Here is a 27,983-nt window from a genome sequence, read left to right as displayed (position 1 = left end):
CCCTAGCCAGTGCCCCTCGGTGAGGAAGTGGCCAACCTGCGGGTGGCTCTGAGCTGAAGAGGCCACATCTGCTGAGGATGCATTGGACTAGGAAGTCTCAGGGCCTTCCTGCTCTGGGCTCCATGATGCCCTGGTTTATTCTGTAGACAGGCTAGTGCCTGAGGGATTGAGGCCTGAGGACTGGGCCAGCTCCGTGGGGACAGCTCCGTGGGGACTGGGGACAGCTCCGTGGCCAGGCACCATTAGGTTCCCAAGCCTTGGGTCAATGTCAGCCCGGCGGTGTGGCCTCCACAGCCTGGCGAAAGGCTTTGTCAACACACATTTCCTGCAAAACAAACAACCGTGTGGGTTTATTAATCTTTAAATATCGACTTTCCATCAGAAACATATGCAAATTTGTTTTCAAAGAAAAGGTGTGAAATAAAACCATGCCCTTACCCTGAGATGGAATTTTAAACAGCCACTTTTCTGTAACAATGCTGCGTGGTTTCTGTTTATCCAGACGCAGCGTGGGATTGGCGTTTGACTAAGACGCCATGCTGCCCTCGGGTGAGCACTGCCTCACGGCTGGCTGTCAGCCGCTCCCCAGGCAAGCGGAACCCCCCACCACATGGATCAGTCCCTCTGCTGGGGCCCTGGGACTACGGGAATCATCCCCTCCATCGAGTCCCAGCCTGGCTAGCATCAGAGTCCCAGCATGGCCACACCCAGGGATGGACAGGCTCGATGTGGCAAGGCAGGCTGTTCCGGGGAAGCCAGCTCCGGGACTGGGAGGTCTTAGCCTGCCGGGCAGAAACCTGCCTCCCACCTCTGCTCTCACCTCTGCTCTCCCCGGCCACCAGGAGAGGTCTGGTCCCTGTCCTGTCTTGCCCCATTCAATGGCCCCTCAGGTTTGCAGATTGACGATGCTCTGTCTGTGGATCTTTGATTCCAGCCTAAACACTTGCCTCATCTTGCAAACATTTGGATTCGTTGTGTGTTTTCAGCATCCCGTAGATCTTAAAAATTAAGTGACTGAGGCCCAGCGTCTGGTCAGGGGTCCTCCTGGAGGGAAAAGCCCAGTTGGTGTGGGGCGGGGGTCAGCTTTCCAATTTGTCCTTCCCTCACTCCCTCTCTCTCTCTCTAACAGGCCTGTCCCAGGTGTGAGGACCGGGCTTGGTGGTGCGGGAGCACTTTGCTGAGCCCCTTGGATGGCATCCCAGCCTGGTCTGCCAGGACTCGGAGCCGGAACCTCTGAGCCCCTTTTGGGACAAGCAGCTTCCTCTCTGGATTGGAGGCTGCCCTCGGGGTGTGGCCGTTTGGTGAACGTGGCAAGCACAGTCAAGTATCCCATCAATTTGTTGAAAGCTGTCAGAAGGCTGAGTAAATAGTAACTGATTCTTGGTGAGGCTTCAGTACAGATGTAGGATATTAATTGGTGATAAATGCCGTGGAGCCGTGTGAGATGAAGAGGCCCCAGGGCCATCCCGCCTCTGCATGGTGAGATGAAGGCTGCTGCCAGGCTGATGGGGCACGGTGACAGCCTGGGGTCTGGCAGCTCTTGATTTGTAAGCCGACACGTGGGAAAGACACCATGCACTCTTGTCAGCTCAGTGAGCAGCCTTCGTGCCTTTGGGGATAAATCAATCCATCAGCCTGCCCGGAGCCCAGCAGCCAGTGCAGGACAGAGGCGCAGGGAGGAGGCGCAGGGAGGAGGTGCAGGGAGGAGGCACAGAAGGAGGTGCAGGGAGGAGGCACAGAAAGAGGCTCACGGAGGAGGCACAGAAGGAGGTGCAGGGAGGAGGCGCAGGAAGGAGGTGCAGAAGGAGGTGTAGGGAGGAGGCGTGGGAGGAGGCGCAGGGAGGAGGCGCAGGGAGGAGGTGCAGAAGGAGGCGCAGGGAGGAGGTGCAGAAGGAGATGCAGGGAGGAGGTGCAGAAGGAGGTGTAGGGAGGAGGCGTGGGAGGAGGCGCAGAAGGAGATGCAGGGAGGAGGTGCAGAAGGAGGTGTAGGGAGGAGGCGTGGGAGGAGGTGCAGAAGGAGGCGCAGGGAGGAGGCGCAGGGAGGAGGCGCAGGAAGGAGGTGCAGAAGGAGGTGCAGGGAGGAGGCGCAGGAAGGAGGTGCAGAAGGAGGTGTAGGGAGGAGGCGTGGGAGGAGGCACAGAAGGAGATGCAGGGAGGAGGTGCAGAAGGAGGTGTAGGGAGGAGGCGTGGGAGGAGGTGCAGAAGGAGGCGCAGGAAGGAGGCGCAGGAAGGAGGTGCAGAAGGAGGTGTAGGGAGGAGGCGTGGGAGGAGGTGTAGGGAGGAGGCGCAGGGAGGAGGTGCAGGGAGGAGGCACAGAAGGAGGTGCAGGGAGGAGGCGCAGGAAGGAGGTGCAGAAGGAGGTGTAGGGAGGAGGCGTGGGAGGAGGCGCAGGGAGGAGGCGCAGGGAGGAGGTGCAGAAGGAGGCGCAGGGAGGAGGTGCAGAAGGAGATGCAGGGAGGAGGTGCAGAAGGAGGTGTAGGGAGGAGGCGTGGGAGGAGGCGCAGAAGGAGATGCAGGGAGGAGGTGCAGAAGGAGGTGTAGGGAGGAGGCGTGGGAGGAGGTGCAGAAGGAGGCGCAGGGAGGAGGCGCAGGGAGGAGGCACAGGAAGGAGGTGCAGAAGGAGGTGCAGGGAGGAGGCGCAGGAAGGAGGTGCAGAAGGAGGTGTAGGGAGGAGGCGTGGGAGGAGGCACAGAAGGAGATGCAGGGAGGAGGTGCAGAAGGAGGTGTAGGGAGGAGGCGTGGGAGGAGGTGCAGAAGGAGGCGCAGGAAGGAGGTGCAGAAGGAGGTGTAGGGAGGAGGCGTGGGAGGAGGTGTAGGGAGGAGGCGTGGGAGGAGGTGTAGGGAGGAGGTGTGGGAGGAGGCACAGAAGGAGATGCAGGGAGGAGGTGCAGAAGGAGCTGTAGGGAGGAGGCGTGGGAGGAGGTGCAGGGAGGAGGCACAGGAAGGAGGTGCAGAAGGAGCTGTAGGGAGGAGGCGTGGGAGGAGGTGCAGGGAGGAGGCACAGGAAGGAGGTGCAGAAGGAGGTGTAGGGAGGAGGCGTGGGAGGAGGTGTAGGGAGGAGGCGTGGGAGGAGGTGTAGGGAGGAGACGTGGGAGGAGGCGCAGAAGGAGATGCAGGGAGGAGGCACAGAAGGAGGTGCAGGGAGGAGGCGCAGAAGGAGGCTCACGGATGAGGCACAGAAGGAGGTGCAGGGAGGAGGCGCAGGAAGGAGGTGCAGAAGGAGGTGTAGGGAGGAGGCGTGGGAGGAGGCGCAGGGAGGAGGCACAGGGAGGAGGTGCAGAAGGAGGTGTAGGGAGGAGGCGTGGGAGGAGGTGCAGAAGGAGGCGCAGGGAGGAGGCGCAGAAGGAGATGCAGGGAGGAGGCGCAGAAGGAGGTGTAGGGAGGAGGTGTGGGAGGAGGCACAGAAGGAGATGCAGGGAGGAGGTGCAGAAGGAGCTGTAGGGAGGAGGCGTGGGAGGAGGTGCAGGGAGGAGGCGCAGGAAGGAGGTGCAGAAGGAGGTGTAGGGAGGAGGCGCAGAAGGAGATGCAGGGAGGAGGTGCAGAAGGAGGTGTAGGGAGGAGGTGTAGGGAGGAGGCGCAGAAGGAGATGCAGGGAGGAGGTGCAGAAGGAGGTGTAGGGAGGAGGCGTGGGAGGAGGTGCAGGGAGGAGGCGCAGGAAGGAGGCGCAGGAAGGAGGTGTAGGGAGGAGGTGTAGGGAGGAGGCGCAGAAGGAGATGCAGGGAGGAGGTGCAGAAGGAGGTGTAGGGAGGAGGCGTGGGAGGAGGCGCAGGGAGGAGGCACAGGGAGGAGGTGCAGGAAGGAGGTGCAGAAGGAGGTGTAGGGAGGAGGCGTGGGAGGAGGCACAGAAGGAGATGCAGGGAGGAGGTGCAGAAGGAGGTGTAGGGAGGAGGCGTGGGAGGAGGTGCAGAAGGAGATGCAGGGAGGAGGTGCAGAAGGAGGTGTAGGGAGGAGGCGTGGGAGGAGGTGCAGAAGGAGGCGCAGGGAGGAGGCGCAGAAGGAGATGCAGGGAGGAGGCGCAGAAGGAGGTGTAGGGAGGAGGTGTGGGAGGAGGCACAGAAGGAGATGCAGGGAGGAGGTGCAGAAGGAGCTGTAGGGAGGAGGCGTGGGAGGAGGTGCAGGGAGGAGGCACAGGAAGGAGGTGCAGAAGGAGGTGTAGGGAGGAGGCGTGGGAGGAGGTGCAGAAGGAGGCGCAGGGAGGAGGCGCAGAAGGAGATGCAGGGAGGAGGCGCAGAAGGAGGTGTAGGGAGGAGGTGTGGGAGGAGGCACAGAAGGAGATGCAGGGAGGAGGTGCAGAAGGAGCTGTAGGGAGGAGGCGTGGGAGGAGGTGCAGGGAGGAGGCACAGGAAGGAGGTGCAGAAGGAGGTGTAGGGAGGAGGCGTGGGAGGAGGTGCAGGGAGGAGGCGCAGGAAGGAGGTGCAGAAGGAGGTGTAGGGAGGAGGCGTGGGAGGAGGTGCAGGGAGGAGGCACAGGAAGGAGGTGCAGAAGGAGGTGTAGGGAGGAGGCGTGGGAGGAGATGCAGGGAGGAGGTGCAGAAGGAGGTGTAGGGAGGAGGCAGCGGCTCTTAGCAGGGCAGTGAGGGTGATAAATGGCTGCGAGGCCCCATGCTTGCCTGGACAGGCTTTTCCCTGGCACCACCCCTCCTCCCCACAGCAGCTCGCAGGTCTGCCTGAGTTCTCTGGGGGAAGATCTGGCTCAGCCAGCAGAGTCTTCCCGCTCCATCTCTTTCCCACAGCTCGGAAATTGCCAGGATCCCAGCAGAGCATGCAGGCTCCAGGCAGGATGTGTCTCTGTCAGACCTGGGGCTGGGCGCTCAGTAGACCCACTCAAAGAGACCTGGTGCAGACCTCCATGCCCGACCACTGTGCATGCACACGCACACAGATACACACACAGGCACATAGACACATGTACACATGCATGCACACACACGTGCAGAGAGCTGCACCCACAGGCACACACATGCACCACAGACACATGTACACACTCGTAGGAACAGAGCTGCACCCACAGGCGCCCATGCGCGCACGCACACACTGATCCCGAGGCTAGGCGCTGGGCTGTGCAGGATGGCCCAAGTCACTGTTGATGGAGCAGTCTCCGAATTAACCCACTCCCCATGTGGGCTCTGCGGCCAGCTGGCCAGCTCTGGGTTGCTCCCCTGCAGCAGGAGCAGGAGAGGGCATCTGGCACAGCTGGCCCCCACCCGCCTAGCTGCCCTCAGGCGGCCCGAGCTCCCAGTGCTCAGTGGTGAGTGGCAGAGATGGCAGCTGCGGCTCCTCTGTGACCTGTCCCCACAGCTCCCCCCGCCCCACCTCAGCCCCAGGCCCCAGGCCCCAGAGCTGGCTGCAAATCCTGCTGGTTCTGATCCTGGCGCTGCCCCCGCAACCCCAGGCCTGCTCACACGAAGTGATGCTTTTCTCAGAGTCCCCTCCCACTGACCGAGCCCACGCCAAATAGCCCTGTCTCCTGAAACCATGTCTGACCAGCTCCCCCCCACCACCGTGAACTAGCCTCCCTTTGCACCACCACCTCTCACCCCCCCATCCTGGAGACTTGGATTCCGATCCTGACTGCTCTGTTTGCTGGCTGTGTGACCACGGGCAGATCACTTAACCTCTCTGATCCTCAGTTTCCTGTTATCAGATGGTGAACATCTGTGTCCCACAATATAGTAGATTAGATTCTTAAAACTCGCCCCTACAAAATATCCATAATATGTATTTTATGTGTTTTGATTGGGCTGTCACTACAGTAAACGCAGACTGAAGTGTATGGTTTGATGAGTTCTGACAAATGTGCACACTGTGTGACCAAGACCCCAATCAGGATATGGAACATGGCTGTCATCCTGGAAGGTTCCCTCTTGCTCTGTTCCTGGCAGCCCTCTCTACCCATCAGGCAAACACTGGTGCTGTTTCTGTCACTGTGGTCAGTTTTGCCTGTCCATGAGCTTATATGAAACGAACCATGCAGGATATGCTCTTTTATTTATTTATTTTTTTCCCCCAAAGCCCCAGTAGATAGGTGTATGTCATAGTTGCACATCCTTCTAGTTGCTGTATGTGGGACGCGGCCTCAGCGTGGCCGGAGAAGCGGTGCATCGGTGTGCGCCCGGGATCTGAACCCGGGCCGCCAGTAGCGGAGCGCACGCACTTAACCACTAAGCCACGGGGCCGGCCCAATATGCTCTTTTAAATCCAGCTTTTTCATTCAACGCAACGTTTTGGACATTCATCCACGTTGTCATGTACCAGTAGTTTGTTCTTCTCTAAAAGTAATTTGCTGAGTAGTGTTCTGTTGTATGAATGTAATGCACTTTCCTTATCCCTTTTCCTGGGGTGACACTGGGTTGTTTCCAGCACGTGGCTGTCAGGAATAAGGCTGCAGAGAACGCTTCTGGGTAGGTACCCGCCTGGTTTCTCTTGGGAGAGATCTGTGAGTGGACTTGCTGGGTGGCACGGCAGGTGCACATGTGTTTAACTTAAGAAACTGCCAAAGAGTTTTCCAAAGTGACTTAGCATGTTCCATCCCCCCAGCAGAGTGGATGGTGGAGTTGGTCCGTGTCCATGCGTCAGTATTGTCAGTCTATTGTGGGCCATTCTGGGAGGGGGGTACTGGTATCTTCTCGAGTCTTAATGTGCATCTGCCTGGTGACTGATGACATGGAGCATCTTTCCAGGTGCCTATTGGCCTTTGGTGTATCCTCCTTTGAGAATTGTTTGTGCAGGTCTGTTGCTCATGTTTAATTGGTTGTCATTTTATTGTTGATTTGCAGGAGTTCTTTATATAATCTGGTTACAAGTCCTTTGTTGGGCGTATGTATTGCAAATATTTCTCCTAGGTTTGACTTTTCATTTCCTTAATAGTGTCTCTTAAAGAACAGAATTTTTTTATTTTGATGAAGCAAAATTTATCAGTATTTTTCTTTTATGGTTGATGTTTTTGTCATTGTGTCTAAGAAATCTTTGCCTGTCTTTAGGTTGTGAAAATATTATCCTGTTTTTTTTCCAGAGTTTTATACTTTTAACTTTTGTGTTTCTGTCTGCAGTCCATCTAGAATTATTTTGGGGGTGTGGTATAAGGACGGGTCAAGGTTAGTATTTCTCCTTGTGGATGCTCGGTTGTTCGGTACATGTATTGAGGGCTCACATTTCCCCCTAGACCCTTATTCCTGCCCTTGTCGAGAACCAGCTGGCCACAGATGGTGCGGGCCTGTTTCTGAGCCACTGTGTGTTCCTTGCTCCGTGTGTCTGTCCTCACACCCGCACCGTGCTGTCTTGATGACTGCACCTTCATATTATGTCTTAAAATCAGATAGTGTGAGTCCTCCAACTTCACTCTATTTTTTCTAGGATTATTTTTGGCTATTCTGGGTCCTTTACATTTCCATATAAATTTTAATGTCTGCCTACCAGTTTCTACAAAAAAAGCCTACTGGGTTTTGGCTGAAATTGCATTGATTCTATAGATAAATCTGGGGAAAAGTGACATCTTCACAATGTCTGTTGTTCTAACTGGGGGCAAGGTGCATCTCTCCACTGGTTTAGGTCTTCTTCAGTTTCTCATAACAAGGCTTTGTCCTGCTTTATGTATGGCTCTTGCACTTTTTCTTCAGATGTATTTGTACGTATTTGATGCTTTTGGTGCTATTGTAAGTGGAATTTAAAAAAATCTCGTTTTCCAATGGTTTGTTGGTTTTATATTAGAAATCCAATACATTTTATGTGTAGACCTTGAATCCTGTGACCTTGCTTAATTCACTTATTAGTTCTAGCAGGGGTTTGTAGGTTCCTTAAGATTTTCTCTGTAGACAGCTATGTCATCTGTGAATCAGAATGTTTTGACTTCTTCTTTTCCAGTGTTTTTTTTCAACTTCTTTTCTTATGTCATTGACTAGGGCAGTACAGTGTTGAAAAGAAGGGGATAGCCTTGCCTTGTTCCCCACCTTAGAGGGAAAGTGTTCAGTATGTCACCATTAAATACGGTTTCAGCTGCAGACTTTTTGTAGATGTTGTCTTGTAGATGTCCGTGATAAGAGTAAAGACGTCCTGTTTCATTCTTGCTTGCTGTGAGTCTTCATTACAAATGGCTGCACATTTTGTCTAATGCATTTTCTGCATCTATTGAGGTGATCATATGATTTTCTTTCTTTATCCCTGTTAGTGTGGTGACTTACAGTGATTGATTTTCAAAGTTAAACCAACCTTGCATCCCTAGGGTAAACCCCACTCAATCATGATATATTGTATTTTTTTATGTTTTGCTGCCAATTTGTTGATATTTTGTTAGGGAATTTTGCATCTATGCTCATGAGGAGTATTGGCCTGTAATTTTCTTTTCTTGTAATATCCTTATCAGGTTTTGATATCAGGAAAATGCTGGTCTTAGAAAACAATAGAAGTGCTCATTGTCTTTATTTTCTAAGTGAATTTGTGTAAGATTGGTATTGTTTCTTCCTTAAAAATTTGATAGAATTCACCATTGAAGCCATCTGGGTGGGAGTTCTTTTTTATAGGGTGGTTTTCAATTAGGAATGCATTATTTTAAAAAGCGGATAAAGGGCTATTCAGGTTGTGTGTTTATTTTTGTATTCATTTGGTGAATTGTGTATTTCAAGGAGTTTTTCCATTTCATGTATATAGTATAATTTATTGACATAAAGTTGTTCATGATATTTCTTTATTATCCTTTAAATGCCTGTAGGAACTGTAATGACATCCTCTTTCTAAAGTTCTTAATATTTGTGTTTTCTTCCAAAGGTTTCATCAATTTTATGAATCTTTATAAAAACAACCATGGGCTTTGTTGATATTCCTCTATTGTCTGTCTTTATTTAACTGATTGCCATTCTTTATTATGTCCTTCCTTCTACCTTAGATACACTTTGTTCTTCTTTTGCTGTCTTTTTGTTTTCTAATATAAATACTTAGAGCTATAAATTTCCCTCTTCACACCACTTTGGCTGCATCCTCCAAATTTTGACGGTTTATTTTCAAACTTGTATGTACCTAACAAAACAGCCTGAAAATGTGTGAAGGACTTGCAGAGAGGAATAGATCAATCCAACATTATAGCAGGAGATCTCAGTAGATCTCTCTCTATTATTTTTAGGTCAAGGAAACACAACTCCACAAGAGAATAAAAGATCTAAACATTACAATTAGCAATGAACAAATAATGGATATATGTAGAATTCTGCATCCAATAATTAGAAAATAGGTATTTGCTAAAACAAACAAGGACTGTCCATAAAAATTTAACTTTACAGAAATGGAATTACATAGCATCTACTCCTGTGTGTCTGGATCCTTTCCCTCAATGCGTCACACCTGTGGATTCATCCGAGCTGTTATGTGCACGTGTAGTCCATTTGTTCTATTTCTGTCTGGAGTTCTTTGTGTGAATAGATCACATTCTATTGATCCATTCTACTGAGGGTGGGCATTTGGGGTAGTTTCCAGTTTTTGACCATTCCAAGTTTCTTGTGCACGTCTTTTGAGGACATATGTGTGTATTTCTGGGTGTGAATTGGCTGGAGAATAGGATATTCATCACCTCAAGTTCACTAGCTGTTAGTAAACAGTTTTTGAAGTAATTGCACAATTCTACTCCATCAGCAATATACGAGACTTCCAGTTGCATATATGTTGGCCAACCTTTTTTGTGTCAGCTTTTCTCATTTTAGGTGTTCTGGTGGATGTGAGGTGGTTTTCTTCTGTGGCTTTAGTGTTACATCCCTGGTGACTGAAAAGCTGAGCTGCCTCTCAGGTTGACAAGGCATTTGGGTATATCTGCTTTCATGAGGTGCCTATTCAGGAACTTTACTGTTTTTCTGTTGTTTTCAGTCTTTTTCTTGTTGATTTGTAGGATGTTTTCTGGATATCTCTGTCGGGTGTGCATGTTGCAGGTCCACCCTCCCACCCTGAAGACGACCTCTGCTCTCCCAATGGCACATTGTCATGAGCAGCTCTCAACCGTGGTGATGGTTTCACGGGAGTGTACGTGTGTCAGAACTGATCAAGTTGTACACGTTTCCAAGTTCAGTTTATTGTGTGTCAGTTATGTCTCAATACCTTATGCAGTGGCAACAACTAACACGAGATGCACAGCATCTCTGTGGAGAGATGAATCCCGAATAAGTGAAGATATGTAGCGTATTAGTGGATATGAACATCCTGAAGATGTCATTTTCTCAAAATTGATGGACAGAGTCACTGAATTCCAAAGAAAAAAACAATTCTACAGAGTTTTTGTGGAACTTGATAGACTGACTGAAAATTTGTCTGGAAGAACCAGGGCCCCTGAGAAGAGTGAGTGGCAGCCCGTGGTGGCTTTCTCTCCCAGAGATCAGTGGTCAGTGTGAGGTTAAAATTGGGAGAGTGCAGCATTAGTTCAGGATCGATGGGCCAAAGGAAGGATGCAGAACTAGCAACACCAGGCATGGTCGGAGGCAGCCTGGCCTTGGGAATCCTCATCAAGGACTTCCGTAAGAAGGGAGTGCATTGATCAGAGAAGTGGAAGATCTGAGGGTATCACTGGTCCAGGAGGAGGTCACTGGTCCAGGAGGGGGCCACTGGTCCAGGAGGGGGTCACTGGTCCGGGAGGGGGCCACTGGTCCGGGAGGGGGCCACTCTCCAGGAGGAGGGCACTGGTCCAGGAGGGGGCCACTGGTCCAGGAGGGGGCCACTGGTCCAGGAGGGGGTCACTTTTCCAGGAGGGGGCCACTGGTCCAGGAGGAGGGCACTGGTCCAGGAGGGGGCCACTGGTCCAGGAGGGGGCCACTTTTCCAGGAGGAGGGCACTGGTCCAGGAGGAGGGCACTTTTCCAGGAGGAGGGCACTGGTCCAGGAGGAGGGCACTGGTCCAGGAGGGGGTCACTGGTCCAGGAGGAGGGCACTGGTCCAGGAGGGGGCCACTGGTCCAGGAGGGGGCCACTGGTCCGGGAGGGGGTCACTGGTCCGGGAGGGTGTCACTGGTCCGGGAGGAGGGCACTTTTCCAGGAGGGGGCCACTGGTCCAGGAGGGGGCCACTGGTCCAGGAGGGTGTCACTGGTCCGGGAGGAGGGCACTGGTCCTGGAGGAGGGCACTGGTCCAGGAGGGGGCTGAGCAGATTTTGACACTGTCATCCTCCATCTCTTAGCTCTGCTGTCTTCTTTCCCGGCCTCAGGCTCCGATGGGCTCCCCCAGAGGGTGGTGACAATCCCATCTGCTCCTCCAGGCTTCTGTTCTGCCCCTGCCACCCTGGTGGACACTTCTCCTGTAGTTCCAGAAGCCCAGGGCTGGCTCCTCTTAGACACCTGCACTCCGGCGGGCCAAGCCTGGGCAGGGTGTGGTGGGAGCTGGATCCCCGGAGAGCTGGGGGCTGTGGTTGGGAGGCGAGGAGCAGACAGGCAGGCAGGGCCTGTGCAGCTGGGGGCCAACTCCACAGAGCCCGACTTCGTCAGCCCGTTCCTCCTTCCAGAGGGCCAGCGGCGGTCCCGTCAGCTCTCACCTCTTTCCAGACAGAACCTGCTGCTCTGCTGCCTGATGGGTCGAGGACATGGAGTGCTGCCTCGAACCCTTTTTCTGAAACTAGGCTGAGTATAAATAAAATACAGATTTGATGGATGGGGCTCGGATTTCTGTGAATTTGACATAGTTGAATGTTGTTTGTAAAGAAAGGAGTCAGAATAAAGCTGTCTTAGCTACGCACATGATTTCTTTACCTTTTCCATCAAGAAAAAACAGGTTTCATGACTGTCCTCCCACCTAGGGTAATCACCTTGAAATAGGAAACCCGTATATATCCCATACATATCTGGTTTGGTCGTGAGTCACTTTTCAAAACAATTTCTATTTTTTTTATTGAGGTGACAGTCGTGTAACATAAACTTCGCCATTTTGAAGTGAACATCTTGGCGGCGTCAGAACATTCATGATGTTGTGCAACCATAGCCCCTCTGTCTAGTTCCAGGATGTTTTCATGACCTGGAAGGAAACCCTGTACTGTTAACAGTCGCTCCCTGTCTCCCCGGAGCCCCTGGCAACCAGAGTCTACTTTCTGTCTCTGGATTTGCCTGTTCAGACATTCCATATAAATGAAATCATATGGTGTGTCATGTTTGTGTCCGACTTCTTTCACTCAGCATGGTGTTTTCAAGGTTCGTCCATGTTCCGTTATAGCGTGTGTCAGAACTTTATTCCTTTTCATGGCTTAATTATATTCCAAGGGATGACCAGACCACATCCTGTTGTCGCTTCGTGAGCTGATGGACACTTGGATTGTTTCCACTTTTGGCTGTGTCATGGGTGGTCCGTTTCTCACATGCACATCTCCAGGTCCCCTCTTGTGGGGCTCCGTTCTCTCTCTGTCCCTGCCCTCACTCAGCTTGCTTCTTCAGGCTCTCTGCCTGCCGGTGTCCAGCCCGTATCTGTCCCTGTGGGTCCAACATTCCCCGGGGCCCACACGCCTTTCCTTGAGTGAGGCCGACTTGCTGAAATGCACCTCCTAATTTTTCGAACATGTTATTCTGTTCATTAACTTATCCGCGCAGTGGACCCTGCCCCAGCCCGAGCTGGAACGTTACCGTGAACCCAATCCTCGTACCCCCTGCGAGGCAGCCACCGGCTCGGTTTTGTGGCTGTAATTCCCTTGAGTAAAAACCTGTCTGGCGTATGCATGCATGCCTGAACAGTGTGTTACTCAGCCTGTCCTGTGTCTGAACCTTTTGAAGAGGCTGTCATGCGTGCTGCCTTCTGGGGCTTGCTCGGGCAGATTCAGTGTGTCCCTCGGGTCGTCTGGTGGCTCTGGCATCTAGTTCCGGCAGCGGGAGCAGGAGCTGGGCCCGGGCAGGGCCAGCCTGCAGGTCTTCACCACCTGGGCTGGACGCTGCTCTGGACTTCACACACAGGGGAGCCCATCCGCCCGCAGGTGCGGCGACTGGCCTCCAGGTCGTGGGGTGCGGGTGCATCTCCGTGGGGTTCACTTGCTGAGACAGACTGAGCACCGGGATCCCGGGGCCCACTTTCTCCTTTCTGTGTCAGTTTAGAAAATAGCACCTCCACTTTCCCTGTAATCAGAGCCTCCAGGGCACTGCAGATGGGGTGATGGACAGTCCTTCTCAGTGTAGATTGGATGGGCTCGAGGAGCCGGGTGAGGAGCTTGTGCACAGTTTCCTCTGAGGAAGCCCCGGACCTCTTCTTCCATCTCATTTTCCTTCTGACAGGAGCCTGGACATGCGGGGAGACGGCCTGTGTCTACTTGGTCTGGTTCCACTGCAGCTGGCTCCGGCCTGGGGGAGGGGGCAAGTGTTGGCTGCAGGATGGGCGGAGGTGAAGGGCACATCGTTACTTCCCAAGGAGATTCTCCAGGACCAGTGATCTGCCCATTGGGGTGTCAGTGTGACAACATGGGCGCCAGGCTGGCCTACTGGCTCCCCGAAGGAAAGCAGTGACCGTAGGTTCAGGTTCTGCATTTGTAGTCCCCTGAGGCCCCTGTGGTATTTGGGACCTTCAGCTGGGCCTTATCTCTCCCCACCCCCTGATACCTCTCCCCATATGGTGATGTGCATTATCCTGATCAAAATGGTCCCTGATGAATGGTGCCCACAAGGCTGCTGTGGTCCAGGTGAGGAGTGCAAAGGGCAAGGACCTCGTCCCCGGGCGCGTGATCCTGGCCTGAGCTGGGCGCTCTCTGTGCAGAGCTGTGGTTTGTGTCTCCCTGGTTCCTGATGCTGTCTGCTGTTGGGGTGAGCTGGTCAGCAGAGTGACACGGTCCTCCAGGGGAGGGCTGGGAAGTGGGCACCTGGGGACCAGCCTCCTGAGAGGATCCGGGCGGCCTGTGTGCTGGGCCCTTTGCTCACCATGAGTCACCACATGTGATGTCTTGGCCTGGAAAGGCTCGGTCTCCCTTGGTCGTGGTTGGGCGTTGCCCGTGGTACGGAAGCCTCTGTGTGTGTGTGTGTGGCGGGTGGTGGGGTTGGGGCTTGGGTGGTGCCTGTTCCCCTGCACGCAGACACTGACCATGGCCAAGGACGTGGCAGGGAGCAATTTTGCAGTGGCCCTGACTGGGCTGTGGGCAGAGACAGGCTACCGCCACCGCCCCTAGGTGGTCAACCTTGCTGACACTGCGTCTTGTCTTCTGACTGGCCTCCTGCCATTGTGTCGACCCCGTCTGGGCTTTTTGGGGTGGGCCTTTGGCAACTCTCTGGGTCAGCAGGCGGGGTCCAGCCGAGGAGGCTGCTTGGGGCCAGTCTCCGTGTCTGAGGGCGCAGGGCGTGGAGGACAGAGGACAAATGGCCCTCTGTTGGAGGGCCATTTCTGGGGACGGCTCTGACGTGAGCCTGTGGCCTGGTGACCCCTCTTCCCTGGCACTGGGGCTTTGCTGTATTTCTTCCCTGAATCAAACTTAATCTGTTTGTGTGCAGCATGCGTGGCCCTGGGCCTCGGTGACGTACGCCCCGCCCTTGTCCAGTGACAGGAAACTATGGCAGCCCTCCAAGGCTGGGATTAATAGTTAATCAGCTGCCACATGAAGGCTGTGGATCTATTAAGGCCGGTTGAAAATGCTCGGATCTTTCATTGAAGGTACCTGCCTCGCAGGGTGTCGTGTCCCAGACAGTCTGCAGTTAGCATTTCTCAGGGCCACTGCAGGAAGCTCTGAAAGGTCCCAACAGTGGTTAGGTCCTACCCTTGATGGAGGAAAGGACGTGCAGGGCCCGCGTTCCCGCCTGGCCAAGAGTGTCTGGGGAGGCTGGATGGGAAGGTGCCCATGTGGGGTAGGAATCATCTCCAGCCTGTGGTCTGGGGGCCCCACTGGGGGAAAAGGGTAAAAGCAGCATTTAGTCCAACCCGTGCTGCAGGTGGACGGCAGCCAGAAGCCTCAGGACTGTCTGCTTTTCTGGGCCCTCAGGGGTGCGGGAGCCTTTGGGGGTGCCCCCCCGTGAGCCTGGAATTCAGGTGGGTGAGGGCCTATAGGCGCAGGTCCATTTGTGCATGCACAAATGCGCATGCAGGTATGTATAAACATGCACATAAAAAAGTGCCACATTGCAGTACAGACACGTGTGTGTATGCAATACACAAATGCCATGCACACACACACAAACATGTTCATGCAAAGCATGAATGTACACATGCACACGTGTATGTGTGTGCACAGTACACACAAGTGCGCACGCACTCACCCAGACTCACCCTCCTTCCCAGTCAGCAGTGTGTGGCACCCCCCACCCTGGCACCCTGGGCACCTGATTGCTCATGGATCCCCCTGGAGCCACCATCAAAACACCCCAGAAAATAACAAGTGTCGGTGAGGATGTGGAGAAATTGGGATCCTTGTGCACTGTTGGAGGGAACGTAAGATGGGGCAGCTGCTGTGGAAAACAGAATAGTGGTTCCTCAAAAAATTGAAAATAGAACTGCCATGTGATCCAGCAATCCCACTTCAGAGTATCTACCCAAAAGAATTGAAAGGAGGGTCTGGAAGAGAGATTTGTACAGCCGTGTTCATAGCAGCATCATTCCTAATAGTTAAAACGTGGAAGCAACCGAAGTTCATCAGCCAATGAACGGGTAAACAGGATGTGGCGCATAATACAATGGAATATTATTCAAGCTTCAAAAGGAAGGAAATTCTGCAATATGTTCCAACATGGATGAACCTTGAGGATGCTATGTTAAGTTAGATAGTCCAGACACAAAGACAAATACTGTATAATTCTAGTCACAGGAGGTCCCTAGAGGAGTCAAATTCATAGAGACAGAGAGTAGACGTTGGGGGCCAGGGGCTGGGGGAGAGGGGTGGGGAGTTAGTGTTTAGTGGGGACAGAGTTTCAGTTTTACAAGATGAAAAGAGCAGTGGAGAGGATGGCGGTGGTGGCTGCACAACATTTGATACCACTGAACTCTACTCTTAAAAACGGTTAAGACGGTAAATTTTATGTTCTGTGGACTCAGTGTTCTTGTCAAAAGACAGGTTGGTGGCACTGGCCTGTGAGGTTCTCGGCCAGTTCCCTGCGCTTTCCAGGGCCTCTCGGTGGGCTGGGCAGGGCAGGACCTGTTCTGATTTCCCACGTAGGTGTGTCTCGATCGTGGGGAGACTGGGGCCTCGAATAGGCTTCTGACGCTCATGAATTTACATTTTGAAGAGAGGAGCTCAGAGCACTTAGAGTCTTGACCCAGAAGTGGTCTTCTTCTGGCTGAAGTATCTAGCGACTGGTTTAGGAGGTGGCGCGTCCTTTTCTGGTTGTCCCCGCAGAGGGAGGGGCTGCTGCTGGGCAGGCCACCCCGTCTGCCTTCTTGCATGAAGATACAGGGACTGTGTGGAGACCAGAGCCTGCTGGGCAGTGTCCTGCCTGCCCCCCTCCAGCCCTGCCCCCCTCCAGCTCTGCCCCCGTAAGCCAAGGCCAGGATGGCCCTGCTCCCCTCCATCAGGGACACCGAGGATCAGCCCCTGGGATGGGGCGCCCTGATGGGAGACCCCTGATTGGAGACCCCCGCCTCCTCAAATCAGGCAGCTCAGTGCCTGGAAGGCAGGGGGCAGCGCCTGGTGGATCAAGGCCTGGAGGGCTGCAGGGCAGGTACCCGCCCCCTGAGCAGGCGCCTGCTCTGCCCTGAGTGCCCCGTCCTAGCAGTGGGCAGAGGCTCTGGTCTGGGGGTGACCAGAGCTGGCCAGGGCGCCGTGGGACACCTTTTCCCTGGAGACTCGGGCTCCAGGCCTCGCCACCCCCCCGGGGGGCTGAGCGTACAGAGGAGGCGTGTGTACAGGGAGGGGCAGGTCCCGGACCGCTGTCCTCTGTCCCACGTGCAGTTCCCTGACCAGCTGGGCAAACCTGCTTTGGGGTTCAGGGCTCGGCTGCTCCACAGGCCTGTTTCTCCCCCTACTTCTCCCTGGCGCCCCACCCTCCCCCAAGCCAGGGTGGCCTCCACCCAGCTTCCAGTCCTTGGTGCACTCCTGTCCGTCTACACGTCTGGACTGTAGGTCCAGGTCCCATGGCTGGTGCAGGGGGTGAAGTAGCATTGGGGTCCTAGAGGTCTGGTGGTGGTCCTGGTGGGGGGCTGAGCACCTGGTGGTGGGGGGCAGCCAGTGGTGGGCCTTGAACAGCAGGACCCCTCTGAGTGGCCCAGGGGAGGCACCTCGGCCCACAACCAGGGGAGGTGGAGGGAGCCGCACCACCCCGAGTCCCGGCTGCCTAGGGCGACGCCCCGCCCATCCTGTCCCAGTCTCCTTCCCTGCAGGCCTGGGAGGAGCTGGGCGCAGCTAGCCAGAGATACTTTATTGATCTGGCTGTCACCTTAATCACTAATTTATGAAAGTTTCCGGTGCTGTCTGAGGATATCAGGATGAAACGCCGGAACACAATTCCAGACTGTTTTAGGCCGGACAGGATCCAGGATGAACAGTGGTAGACTGGAAAATTGCCACTAAGCGTGGTTTATGGGCCGAAGCTTTTACTGTGAGTAGACGTGGGGGAGGGAGACAGGCAGGCAGGACATTGCCCCCCTCAGAGTCCCACGGAGTCCAGCTTGGGGGTGGGCCGGCGCCAGCACCCACTGGCCTCTGGTCTGCAGCCACATGGCCCCCGGGCTCTGGCATATTCCTGGGCACCAGAAGCCAGGATTATTCCGGAACCCCAGAGGCCTTGGCTCTGTCTCTTGGCTGGTGTCACATCCCGCTGTGTCTGTTTCTCAGAAAAGACAGGGTGAGGGCATTGCCCCCGCCCTCGGGCTGGGCACCGTGCTGGGAAGGGGCTGCAGTGGTGCAAGGCGCCGGGCTGCCCTGGGTGCCCCACGGTTCGGGGACATGGACAGGCAGGCAGGCCTCGTGGGTCAGGGTGGGGAGGGGCCTGCAGAGGCTTCCTGGAGAAGGGCCTGAGGGCCGAGTGGGGTGGCCAGGAGGGAGTGGGTGCCGAATTGTCCCAGATGGAGGGAAGGGCAGGCCCCTGCAGGGGAAGGGTGTGGCTCCCCACAGGCACGCTGTGATGCCAGCTGAGGACAGGGCCCCCTCCCCAGGCTCCTCGAAGCTCAGGCGGCAGTCCCGGATGCCGAGAAGCTGCTCTCCACCTTGGAAGGCTGAGTAGGACTCCAGGGCTCCAGAGGGCTCAGGCACAGAGATGCCTGTCCACAGGGGTCTGCCACCTGCCCTGACTGGGTGGGGACCGTGGAGAGTGGGTGGGGGCGCCTGGCTGGGTCCTCCCAGACTAGTGGGCAGCACACACTTCCCTCCCCCCTTTAGGGCTGAGGAGTTAGAGTCGGAGGCCAGAGCAAACACCCTCTTCCCTACTCCTGATGCTTGACCTTCCTGCCCGGGGTCTCAAGACATCCTCAGGGGCCAAGGAAACCTGTGGCTCAAGGGGCCAGGTGGCCAGGAGGGGAGCTGCATCCTTTCTCTTCTGCCTCTAGGGCCCCGCGGTCCTTACCCAGAGTCTGCTGACTCTCCAGCTCATTTCTCACCTGTGAAATGGGAGCATTCACTCCCTCACTGGGCTACTCTGAGAATTGAAAGCCCTAAGGAACAGGAGGGCTTCGAGGAGTGCCCCCTCGTGGCGCCTGCCGCTGTCCACCTGTTGGGTCTTGGCTCCCTGCAGACCCGTGGCCTCTGAGGACAGGTGGTGGTGAGCAGGTCAAGGCCTCAGTGTGTCTTTGAGGTTACCGTCTGGTGACCATTCCCGTCTGCCTGAGGGTGTCTTGTTTACGCAGGTGGGCCGGCCTGGGCGCCCTAGGAGGCAGCCTGCGAGGGCTGGGCAGGAACTTTGCAGAGGCCACACAAGCTCTGCAGAGGGCAGGCCTCACAGTTGGGTTGGATGATTTTCTTCGAGAGTTTTTTGGGTCATAGAATGTATGACAAAATTTAATCAGCTTCTGGATGAATTTCATCAACTGTGACATTTATTATTACAGCTTTCCAAATCAATCCCACTTCTGGTATGGAATTCCCTGAGGATGAAGAGGCTGGTTCTACCTGACAACATTCTGCGGGCCGAGCCTCTCCTAGGTGACCAGTGAGGCAAGCTGGGAAGGGAATGGTCCAGGGCCTCATTCCGGGTCCAGCCCATACCCAGGACTTGCCCTGTGGCTGTGGGCAGCTCACCGTCCACACGACTTCTCTGCAGACTGTCTTGGGCACCCACATCCTGTGCCCCCAAAGGCGTTAGGACAGGACCCTCCCAAGGCCGTGGGACCCGGGAGGCGGGTGTCAGGAGAAGGGCTGCCCCTCCAAGTCTGCAGGGGCACCTTCGCGTGGGCGTGCATTGTGTCACTAACAACAACAGCAGTGACTCATGACTCTGTGCCCGGTCTATTTTTACTCTCCCAGGTCCATCTTTTCTCTTGCCCTCCTCATGGGGGCAACTTTTTGTTGTTTTAAGAAAAGCCCTGGCTTATGAAAGGACTGCATTTTCAACCTGAGATCTCACTGGGACTCAGAGCTTTCCTAAGGTGGCTCGCTGGAAAGTGCTCCTCTGCCCACCCAGGGCCGGGCACACATGAAGGGCAGATCGTCGTTTTATTTTTAGGGAAAAAGTGTCCAAATGTTACCTGACATTTTGCTTTGGAGTTTGTGGTCACTGCGCGAGAGCCAGCCTATGCAGCGTCCGCATTGTGCTTTGGGAGTGACCTGCCCCCAACACACACAGCCCCCCTTTGCCAGTGAGCCCATGGCCCGTCCTTTCCTGGGACCTGCAGGACCAATGACACAGCCCACATCCGGGCCGGATGTGACAGTGCCAGGGGGTCCTGTGTCAAAATAGGCCTGTTAACGGCTCAGTTACAGTAACCGCCGGGTCTCCGGGAAACCTGAAATGGTTTTCGTGAGTCTCACTGGAAACAAGGCCGTCGGAGCACTGAGCACTTCTGGACAAGGGCTCCTTGCCTTTTCTTTGGGTTCAAAGTGACCCTGAACCAAGCCAGCGGCCCTCGGAAAGGACCTGGTGTAGGCTCCCCCGAGGCCAGGGACAGTGCAGGCGGGCTAGTGTTGCATCTCCACCCTGGTGAAATAGAATTAAAATCTCCCCTCCATTCGTGGTCAGTCGGCTGCATCAAGATGACCTATTTTCATAGCAGCGCTGTGCTTCTCATTGCCAATTCTGCAAAATAAAAGTCTTCCTTAAGAACAAATATTCTTAAAACCCTTGTCTTTAAATATTCATCTGTACCAGGAAGAGTCTGTGCTGTGCCCCTGCGGCCGTGTTACAGGAGGGTCGGGTGGATGTCGAGCTCGGAGCTGTGTCGTCTCCTTGCAGGCAGGACTTGCAGACACACAGTTTCCTGCATGCAGCACTTAGACTCCTGGGAAAGAGATGTATAAATGTTAGATGGGATTGTTGGAGTTGAATTACCTGTTCCTTTTCCCTACATTATAATTTTGGAGGTGGCAAACACAGGGGCAAGTGTCACTACAGCGTCACACAGCAACATGTCACATTGAGGAATGCAGCAAACTTGTCTTGGTCAGCCATAACTCGAGGGACCCCCGGCTCTGACCCTCAGTTCTTTGCCCAAATGTCAGCTTCAAAAATACCCCCCCATGACCTTGTAAAAAGTAGTGACCCCCCACCCCTCTTCTTGCTTTATTTTTCTCCTGGGCGCTGAGCCCCATATTTGCTTGCTGGCTTAGTGTGTGTCTCCCCACACTGGAGTGTCTGCTCTGTGACGGCTCCTCCCTGCCTTCCTTCAGGGTCCACGATGAGCCTGGCTTGTGGTTCCGCAGCAGCCTCTGACCTTGGCTCGCTCAGCAGGGCCCAGCCTCCCAGACAGATCTGTGGCCAGAGCCCTCAGTCAGACAGTGCTGAGCTCCAGCCCTGAATGGCCCAGGAGGAGCAGCACCTTCCCTCTAAGGTGGGGGTGCCGAGGGCCCCTAGGGCCCTGGCAGGTCCTTGTACCGTGTGCAGGGCAGCAGGGCCCTGTGAGGCTGCAGACCTGCCCGGAAGGATGGAGGGTCAGAGGACAAGAGGACAGAGGCCCCAGGACACTGGGGGTGGTGACCTACGTCTGTGGGTGGTGGAGAGTTTGCATGTGGGGCTTGGGGCTCAAACCCCACATGGGCCTGAGGCTGTGCACCACCGGGGCTGCCGGAACCCAAATAGGGCTGGTGGTGGGATGGGGGTGAGGCAAACAGATGGGGCTCGCCATTCCCACCCCGACTTGGGTTAGTGCTCCATGACCACTGGGCTTGCACCCTCCCAGGACACTGCTGTGCCTTCCCGCTGATGGGTTTGCCCCCACCCAGGTGAGAACCACCCTCACCCTCCGCTTCACCCACCCTGGTGGCCCCCACCCCTCCCTGGGTTTAGCAAACGTAGCTGACAGTGGGGGTTGAACTTTGCCTGGAAGGGGCTCTGACTTCTGTGCAGCAGCTGGAAAGTTGGCACCCCGACTCCTCTCTGCCCGGTGTCTTAGGAAGTGGGGGTAGTTTGAGCTCAAAACCGCGGGGCTGGCTGGGGAGAGCACAGGCAGCCAGCGTGCCCCGCCCCGCCCCACTCCCGCCAGGCCCCCCACAGCACCCTGCTCCCTGCTGCTCTGGCTCTGAGCCAGCAGGTCTCCTAGCGTCTCTTCCCCTCAGATTCCCCCTCCATTAAACCCTCCACGCTTTCCAGGGTGTGAAAGTGTAGTGGGATACTTGCTGGGGTTTCCTTATGCTTCCAACCTATTATTTAATACACTTTGGTTCCCACTTTTCCTCTCCTGGAATTTGTGCTTTTGTCTAAAAATGGTGATGATCTTGGCTAAGATCCCTTGGTAACTCACGGCCCGGGGGTGCCCAGGCTCAGGGTGTTGTGCTGGCGGCTGGGGGCCGCAGGGCGGGGGCACCACAGCAAGCTGCCCAGGGGAGGAGAGGCGCCTAACCTCTGCTCCCAGGGCTGAGCTGGACTGCACCTCCTGGCACCAATGCACCGGGGCTGGGGCCATGCACGGTAGGACGCCCTCTGCAGGCTCTGTTCTCGGGGTGAGCACGGGACACGGCCCCCGTCCTCAGCTCCGTGTTGGAATAGCTGAGGCTATGCTGCCCTAGTGGTCATGGGCATGCCAGGCCTCCTGTGCTTCTGACGAGTGCCCAGGGCACGTGTCCCTAGGGATTTGGGGCCAGGTTCTCCAGGTGCTGTGAGGCCTGATGGAAAAGTATGAGAACCAAGAGCCACGTGGCAGGCCCTGTCGTGGGTGTGGGGATGGGGGGTGCAGGCGTGAGAGGTGCAGACCTCGGGGGGCACAGACCTAGGGATACAGACCTGGAATAGAGGTGAGGCCAGCTGCTGGCCTGAGAGTCAGCTGGAGCGGCAGGAGCTGGGGGAGGTGGGCGGGAAGTGAGGCTGGCCCAGGCCCTAGGTGGAGACGGGCCCCTGCCTGGGCCCTGAGGAGTAAGGAGCAGGAGAAACGTGTGGGCATTGTGGAACGCCTATCTCATGTTGAGGAGAAAGCGTCTGGTTTGAACAGAAGTGGGAGTGCTGGAAAGCACGTCCAGACTCCTCTCCATGCAACAAAGATTAACACTAACCGGGGGGCTGCCGTGCACACGGCACGAGTCTTTCAAGAGGGTTGTGACAATTAGAAAATCTGCTGTTTCCAGCTATCTCTTTCTCACTGACTCTGTCGAGAAAGTCAGTGGAATTAAGGACTCGTGCGGCTTCACCCAGGCCTGTGGACCGCCCCTTGGAGGGGGCGTGGTCCCGTGCCCACCCCCTGCCCCCACCGTTATTAATCCTGGGGCCCTTGCAGGCTCTCTTTAGGCTCATCTAGCAAATCTCACCGGCTGACCCTCCCCCCACAGACTCAGCAGGAGAGTGGGGGCACCTGCTTCCGAGGCTCTGGGCCACCCTGAGACCCCCAGGGCTGCCTGTTTGTGGGTCTTCATGGGTTGGGGGCAGCTTTCGTTGGGGGCTGCTGGGTGCCTGGGACTGAGGCTGAGCAGCTCTGGGCACCATTTGCCCCCGTTGTGCCCCGTCCAGCCCCACAGAGAGCCAGGAGGAGGGGGCTGCTCGGCCCTCAGGACCCACCTCTGCCTTGTCTCCGGCCCTCCCTGCTTTGCACACGAGGCTGAGTTCAGCCTCCAGCCAGCTGAGGACTGACCCTCTTCCAGGAGGAGTGGGCCACAGGAGGGCTGCAGGGGGCTCCCTGCAGCCGTGGGGGTGCCCGGAGGCTGCTCCAGCTGGGGGTTGTCGCGGGCACAGGCCCTTTCTGTCACCTCACCTGGCATCCCTCTGTTTTTTCTGCAGTGAACTTCGACCACTTCCAGATCCTGCGGGCCATCGGGAAGGGCAGCTTCGGCAAGGTAAGGCGGAGCCAGCGAGAGGCCACAGCAGGACCGTGGTGGTGCACAGCCGGCCCCTCGGTCCGCCTGCTCCGGAGAGGCCCGCCCGCCTGGGTCTGTCTGTGGAGGGTGTGGGTCTGCTTCCTGCCCAGCAGGCTGGCCGTGCTGGGGGCCGTCAGGGTGGGCTGTCAGCCAAGCTCACGACCTCTAGGATCTGAAGTCCAGGTCTTTGGGGTCTTGTAGCTCAGCCAGGAGCTGAGGGTGCAGATGGCTCAGCTGCTGGGCTCTGCAGGGCCGAGACCCTGACACCCACTCACTCTCAATACTGAGGCCCTCTTTGTAGGGAACAGCTTTCCTTGAGACAGGAGCCTGCGCAAGGCCTGAAGGCAAGCATTTTAGAAGCAGCTCTGTGGTGTGGCTGATATGCCATGTTGGAGCCACTGTGACGCTTGGAGGCCGTTGTCACAGCTGGAGCCCAGAGGCTAGGCTGCTCCCGCGCCCGTTCCTCCAGGGCAAGGGGGTGGCAGGACTGAGTGTGGATGCTGAGTGTGTGTCCTCGTCCTGGGGCGGCCACACCACTCGTGTCCTCATAGGCCTGCTCGGAGCCATCTCTCCACGTCCTTGTGTTTCTCTTGGCCAGATCCACCTCCCTGATTGCTGCCTCATAACATCTAGAGATCAGGGGTAATTATAACTCAGCAAGGCTTAAGGAGCTCTGCAAAGGTTAAAATTAGCTCTCGGGACTCGGCCCTGGTGGGTCTGCTGTAAATGAATCTCTTCTGAACGGACGGTTTCCAGCCGCCCAGGGGCCTTGGCAGATGAGGGCTTCGCCCCCCTCCATCTACACAGCTGTCTGGATGCCATGTCTATTTAAACTCTGTAAGCCTTTTAAAGGGGTTGTTGTGCTACTGAGCATAATGCACAGAGAATCTGATGCTGTTAATTGCCTCCACTTTGTTGTATCACATGAGCGCTGCCCTAGGTTCCCGGGGCCTGGGGTAATTATGAACCAGAGGGAATTAGCCCCTTGCACGAGTCCATTGAATCCTCTTATGCATTCAGGAGAGTGTTTTAACATCTCTCCATGTCAGGAGGTAACTGACAGACCTGTGCCTTTTGTCGATTGTGCAAAGATGGTTGATCCGAAAGACGAGGTCCTGAAGTTGGTGCGTTTGTCAGACACTGACAGCCAGTTGGGGCGGCCTCTGCCCTCCTGGCTTCTCCCAGCTGAGGGTAAATTCTGTTCCCCAGGGCCACAGGGGGTGTGGGGAAGTTGGAGGGGCAGACAGGGTGGGGCTTTGGGGAACCCGCCCCCACCAGCAGCGGAGGACCCTAGCCGTGACTGGGTTTCTGGAGGGGTGGCTTATACAGGGAGACATAGGGGTCATCCAAGCATTTGGAAAACAGGCCAAGGAGGAGTGTTGGGGACCCTCGGGAGCCAGACCAACCTGGGGCAGGTGAGGCTGGTGGGCGTGGCGCCGAGCCGCCGCTTCCCTGTCCCTGCCTCTGCCTCTTCTCCACTCCACCATCCCCCTCGTGCTCCTCATGCACACGGCTGGGCAGCCCTCCCACCCCCTCAGCGTCTGCAGAGCCCCAGGACTCTGGCTTCTCTGACCAGTTCTTGGCTTTGGAGAGCCAGCTGGCCACAAGGTCCCGGAAATTGGGCTCTGCAGAGTGAGGTGACAAGAGGAAGCCGCGGAGTCCTGTTGGGGTTTTATTTTCAGATGCAAGTTATGGTATAATTGGAGGGCTCCTTCCTGCTTCTTAATTAGGCCCCCAGGGGTCTCTGGGCTGCAGTTGCCCTGGTGGTTATGGAGCCTGGTGTTTAAGTCCCGTTGGTGGGTACTCATCTCTAATGAGGAACCGTGTGAACGCCGGGCTCCTCAGGTCTGGGAATCCCCGGGTGTCTGCAGAGGAAGAGACCGGGCACCCGCAGGCCTCCTCTTGGGAGTTGGGGTCTGATTTTGTTGAAGTTGTTTTTACAGAGCAGGAAGATAGTGGCATTTATTTTTAGAGCAGAGACTAGTGGAACGTTTCCTGTAAGGAAAGAGTGGGTCGGTAGTAGGGTGCTCGGGAGGGCAGATCAAGTCAGAGATGCAGAAACAGAAAGATTAGCATGAAGTTTCGATGTGAGGATGAAGAATGAAAATTACGAGGACTGCCTGACCGAAACTCCCGTTCTCAGTTCCCGGTCAGGAGGACTGTCGCTTCCCTGAGGTGGGAACTGCCCTCATAGTGCTGGCTTCCAGGTTCATCCCTCGTTCATTCGCTTGCCCCTCGTCAGGCCTGAACTGGGTGCCTGGTAGTCCTCGGTGTGGGGGCAGCAGGCCCTGGTGGCTCATCTGACCCAGGTGTCAAAACTTAATGCCTGGCTCTCCTCGCCGAGCCAGAGCCCCGAGAGGCGCCCCGGAGGAGCTCTGGAAGTCTCTGCGGGAAGGACACTTGCTGGATGGACTCGCTCTTCTACCAGGCGTCCCCTCTCCCAGCAATCACAGGTTGGCCTGGAACAACTTGGGACAAGGTCTACCCCATTGATACCTGTTATTTGGAGAAATCTTGCCCCATGTGAGATGATTTTGTTCTCCAAGGCAGAGCAGAAGCTGGTGGTGGTGGTCCAGCCCACCTTCTGTGAGCAGTGAGAACACAGTGCCCTCTGGGTTGGAGGGCTGGCGAGGGCTTTGTCCCTGGGTCTTTTGGGACACCATGACCACCTGACCACATGAGGAGGCTGGGACCGTCCTCAGTGCGGAGAAGCCAGGAGAGAGCGATGCTGCCACTGGGACACTTTCCTCATCGCCGTGCCTGTGTGTGGTGCCCACACAGCGGTGGGAGCTGGGAGGTTTCCACCTCTGTGCCTGGTTGGGTGTGAGCCCCTAGCAGTGGGCCTCACCTGGTGGGGGACAGGTGAGCGCCACAGGTGTGGTTGGACTATGGGCTCTCAGCCAGGCATTGAATGCCCCACACCTGGGATCTTGGATGGCAAGGTGACAGACATTTAATTCAAGTGAGCTGCAAAGCGGGGTGACAGATATTAGCTAACGTCACCAGGGTGGGGAAGGGTGGGAGTGGCCGGTTCCCGAGGTGGCTGAGCTGGGCTGGATGCTGCCAGGGCTTGGTGGTCTCTGCCTGCCTGGGCCCTCTCTCCCCAGCCATAGTGGGGACTCGCCGGCTCAGCCCTGGGTGACCACTGAGCTCCACGGCCAGGGAGGATGAGGGCCCTTCTGGTCCCACCCTGGGATGAGCCAGCGCAGGCAGCCCTTGATTGGCCTGTGCTCCTGCCCTGCACCAGTCTCTACAGACGGGGCTGGAGTGATCTACAGTGATCTGTTACAAGCAGAAGGTGAGCAGAGGTGCTGGGGTGGCTCCCGTGAGCTGGGCAGCCCCCACTCTGTACTCACTGTTCTGCCCGTTCAGAGCATCTGCCTGAGCAGAAGCAGATGCTGGTGAAGGTCTGAAGGCAGGGTTCATTTGCAGAGTCAGCGTGGAGTGGGGAGTCTGGCGGTGGGGTGTTTGGGCTCAGATCGTTGCCGTTGGGAGCCCTCCCAGACAGCCTGGGAAGGAGCATGGAGTCCAAGTGTGGCTGACTTAGCTAGTTGCCCTCTTGAACAGGTCTTTGGAAAACCACCATTTCAAAGACAGGATTACTAAAAAGGGTAACTGTGAGCATATTGATGTTTTCGTCTGCCGATAATGCCCGTTGAAAGCAGATATGTCAGTAAGGCCAGCCTATGTTGTGGATGCCCCAGGGCCTACCTCTCCTCCTCCTCCTCTCCCTCCTCCCCTCCCTCCTCCTCCTCTCCCTCCTCCCCTCCCTTCTCCTCCTCTCCCTCTTTCCCTCTCCCGTACGTTGCATCCTGGCTTGGCCTTCCAAGCAATGACCTATTTCCCAGAAGGTGTGGAGTTCACTCACTGCCCCAGGCTGGACGCTGCCCTTGGGAACTTCAGACCCGCCCTCAGGGTCTCCAGCCCCGTGGACCAGGCTGCAAGCCCCAGACCACTGCCTCTTGCTCGCTCCGCTGCACAGTCCACCAGCTGGGGCTGGGTGTATGGGGTCCTGCCCACCTCTGCCCCGGGTCAGGGTTTGGCTCATGGGCAGCGTGTGTTTTCATTAAAACCAAACTCTCCAGAGGCGTGTTCCTCTAGAATTACACTTGCAGGAATCTCTGGGGCATAGTCTTTACTCACAGCTCATGGACAGCAGGGCAGTTCCAGCCACAGGACTGAGGGGGTCTGGTGGGTGAGGGAGGAGAGGGGCCGCCTTGTGAGCGTCCTGCGCTGGGGAGTCCCCTAGGGCTGCTGAGGGTAGAGGGAGGGCCCTGCCCCTCCCCCCGGAAGGGAGGCCCTCCTTGGTGCCCTTCCAGAAACTTCCTTGAAAGGACCCCACCCTCAGGGAGGCTGCTGTTTCTGACTTGGGGCTGGCCCTACCTTGTTACGTCCACAAAGGCTGCCCTCCAAATTTCTTTCTTCAAAACACATCCCTCCTCCCTCCTTCCAGCTAGGAGTCCACTGGGGGCTGAGGCCCTACACACCCCTCATTCCTTGGCTCTGAGAAGCCCCCAGACGCCTGCCTGTTGCTGGGCTGAGTGCCCCGCTGGGGGCCCTGAGGCCCCTGAGCTGAGGTGGACACAGTTCTCTTCTCATAGAGCTGGGACCCATTGCATTCACCCCCGGGCTCAGCGCCCAGCCACTGTCCAGCAAGGCCTGGACAAGAGTCCTTGGCTTTCTTCCCAGGGCATCAGGCACCAGTGGCCGCACTTCTCTGG

At 56.1% G+C, this 27,983-nt stretch overlaps 1 protein-coding gene across 3 annotated transcripts in view; it reads left to right on the top strand.

The window, feature by feature from the left end:
- STK32C (serine/threonine kinase 32C) overlaps positions 1–27,983 on the top strand; it is a 101,796-nt gene that overhangs the window by 31,603 nt on the left and 42,210 nt on the right. For all 3 annotated transcript variants that reach the window (XM_058544313.1, XM_058544315.1, XM_058544316.1), the window contains exon 2: positions 23,186–23,241. In XM_058544313.1, the coding sequence (XP_058400296.1) occupies positions 23,186–23,241 (56 nt within the window). The remainder of the gene's footprint in view (positions 1–23,185; positions 23,242–27,983) is intronic.

The sequence above is a fragment of the Diceros bicornis genome, chromosome 6 (genome assembly GCF_020826845.1).
Source record: "Diceros bicornis minor isolate mBicDic1 chromosome 6, mDicBic1.mat.cur, whole genome shotgun sequence".
Classification (NCBI taxonomy): domain Eukaryota; kingdom Metazoa; phylum Chordata; class Mammalia; order Perissodactyla; family Rhinocerotidae; genus Diceros; species Diceros bicornis.
This window is presented reverse-complemented; position numbering and strand designations above follow the sequence as displayed.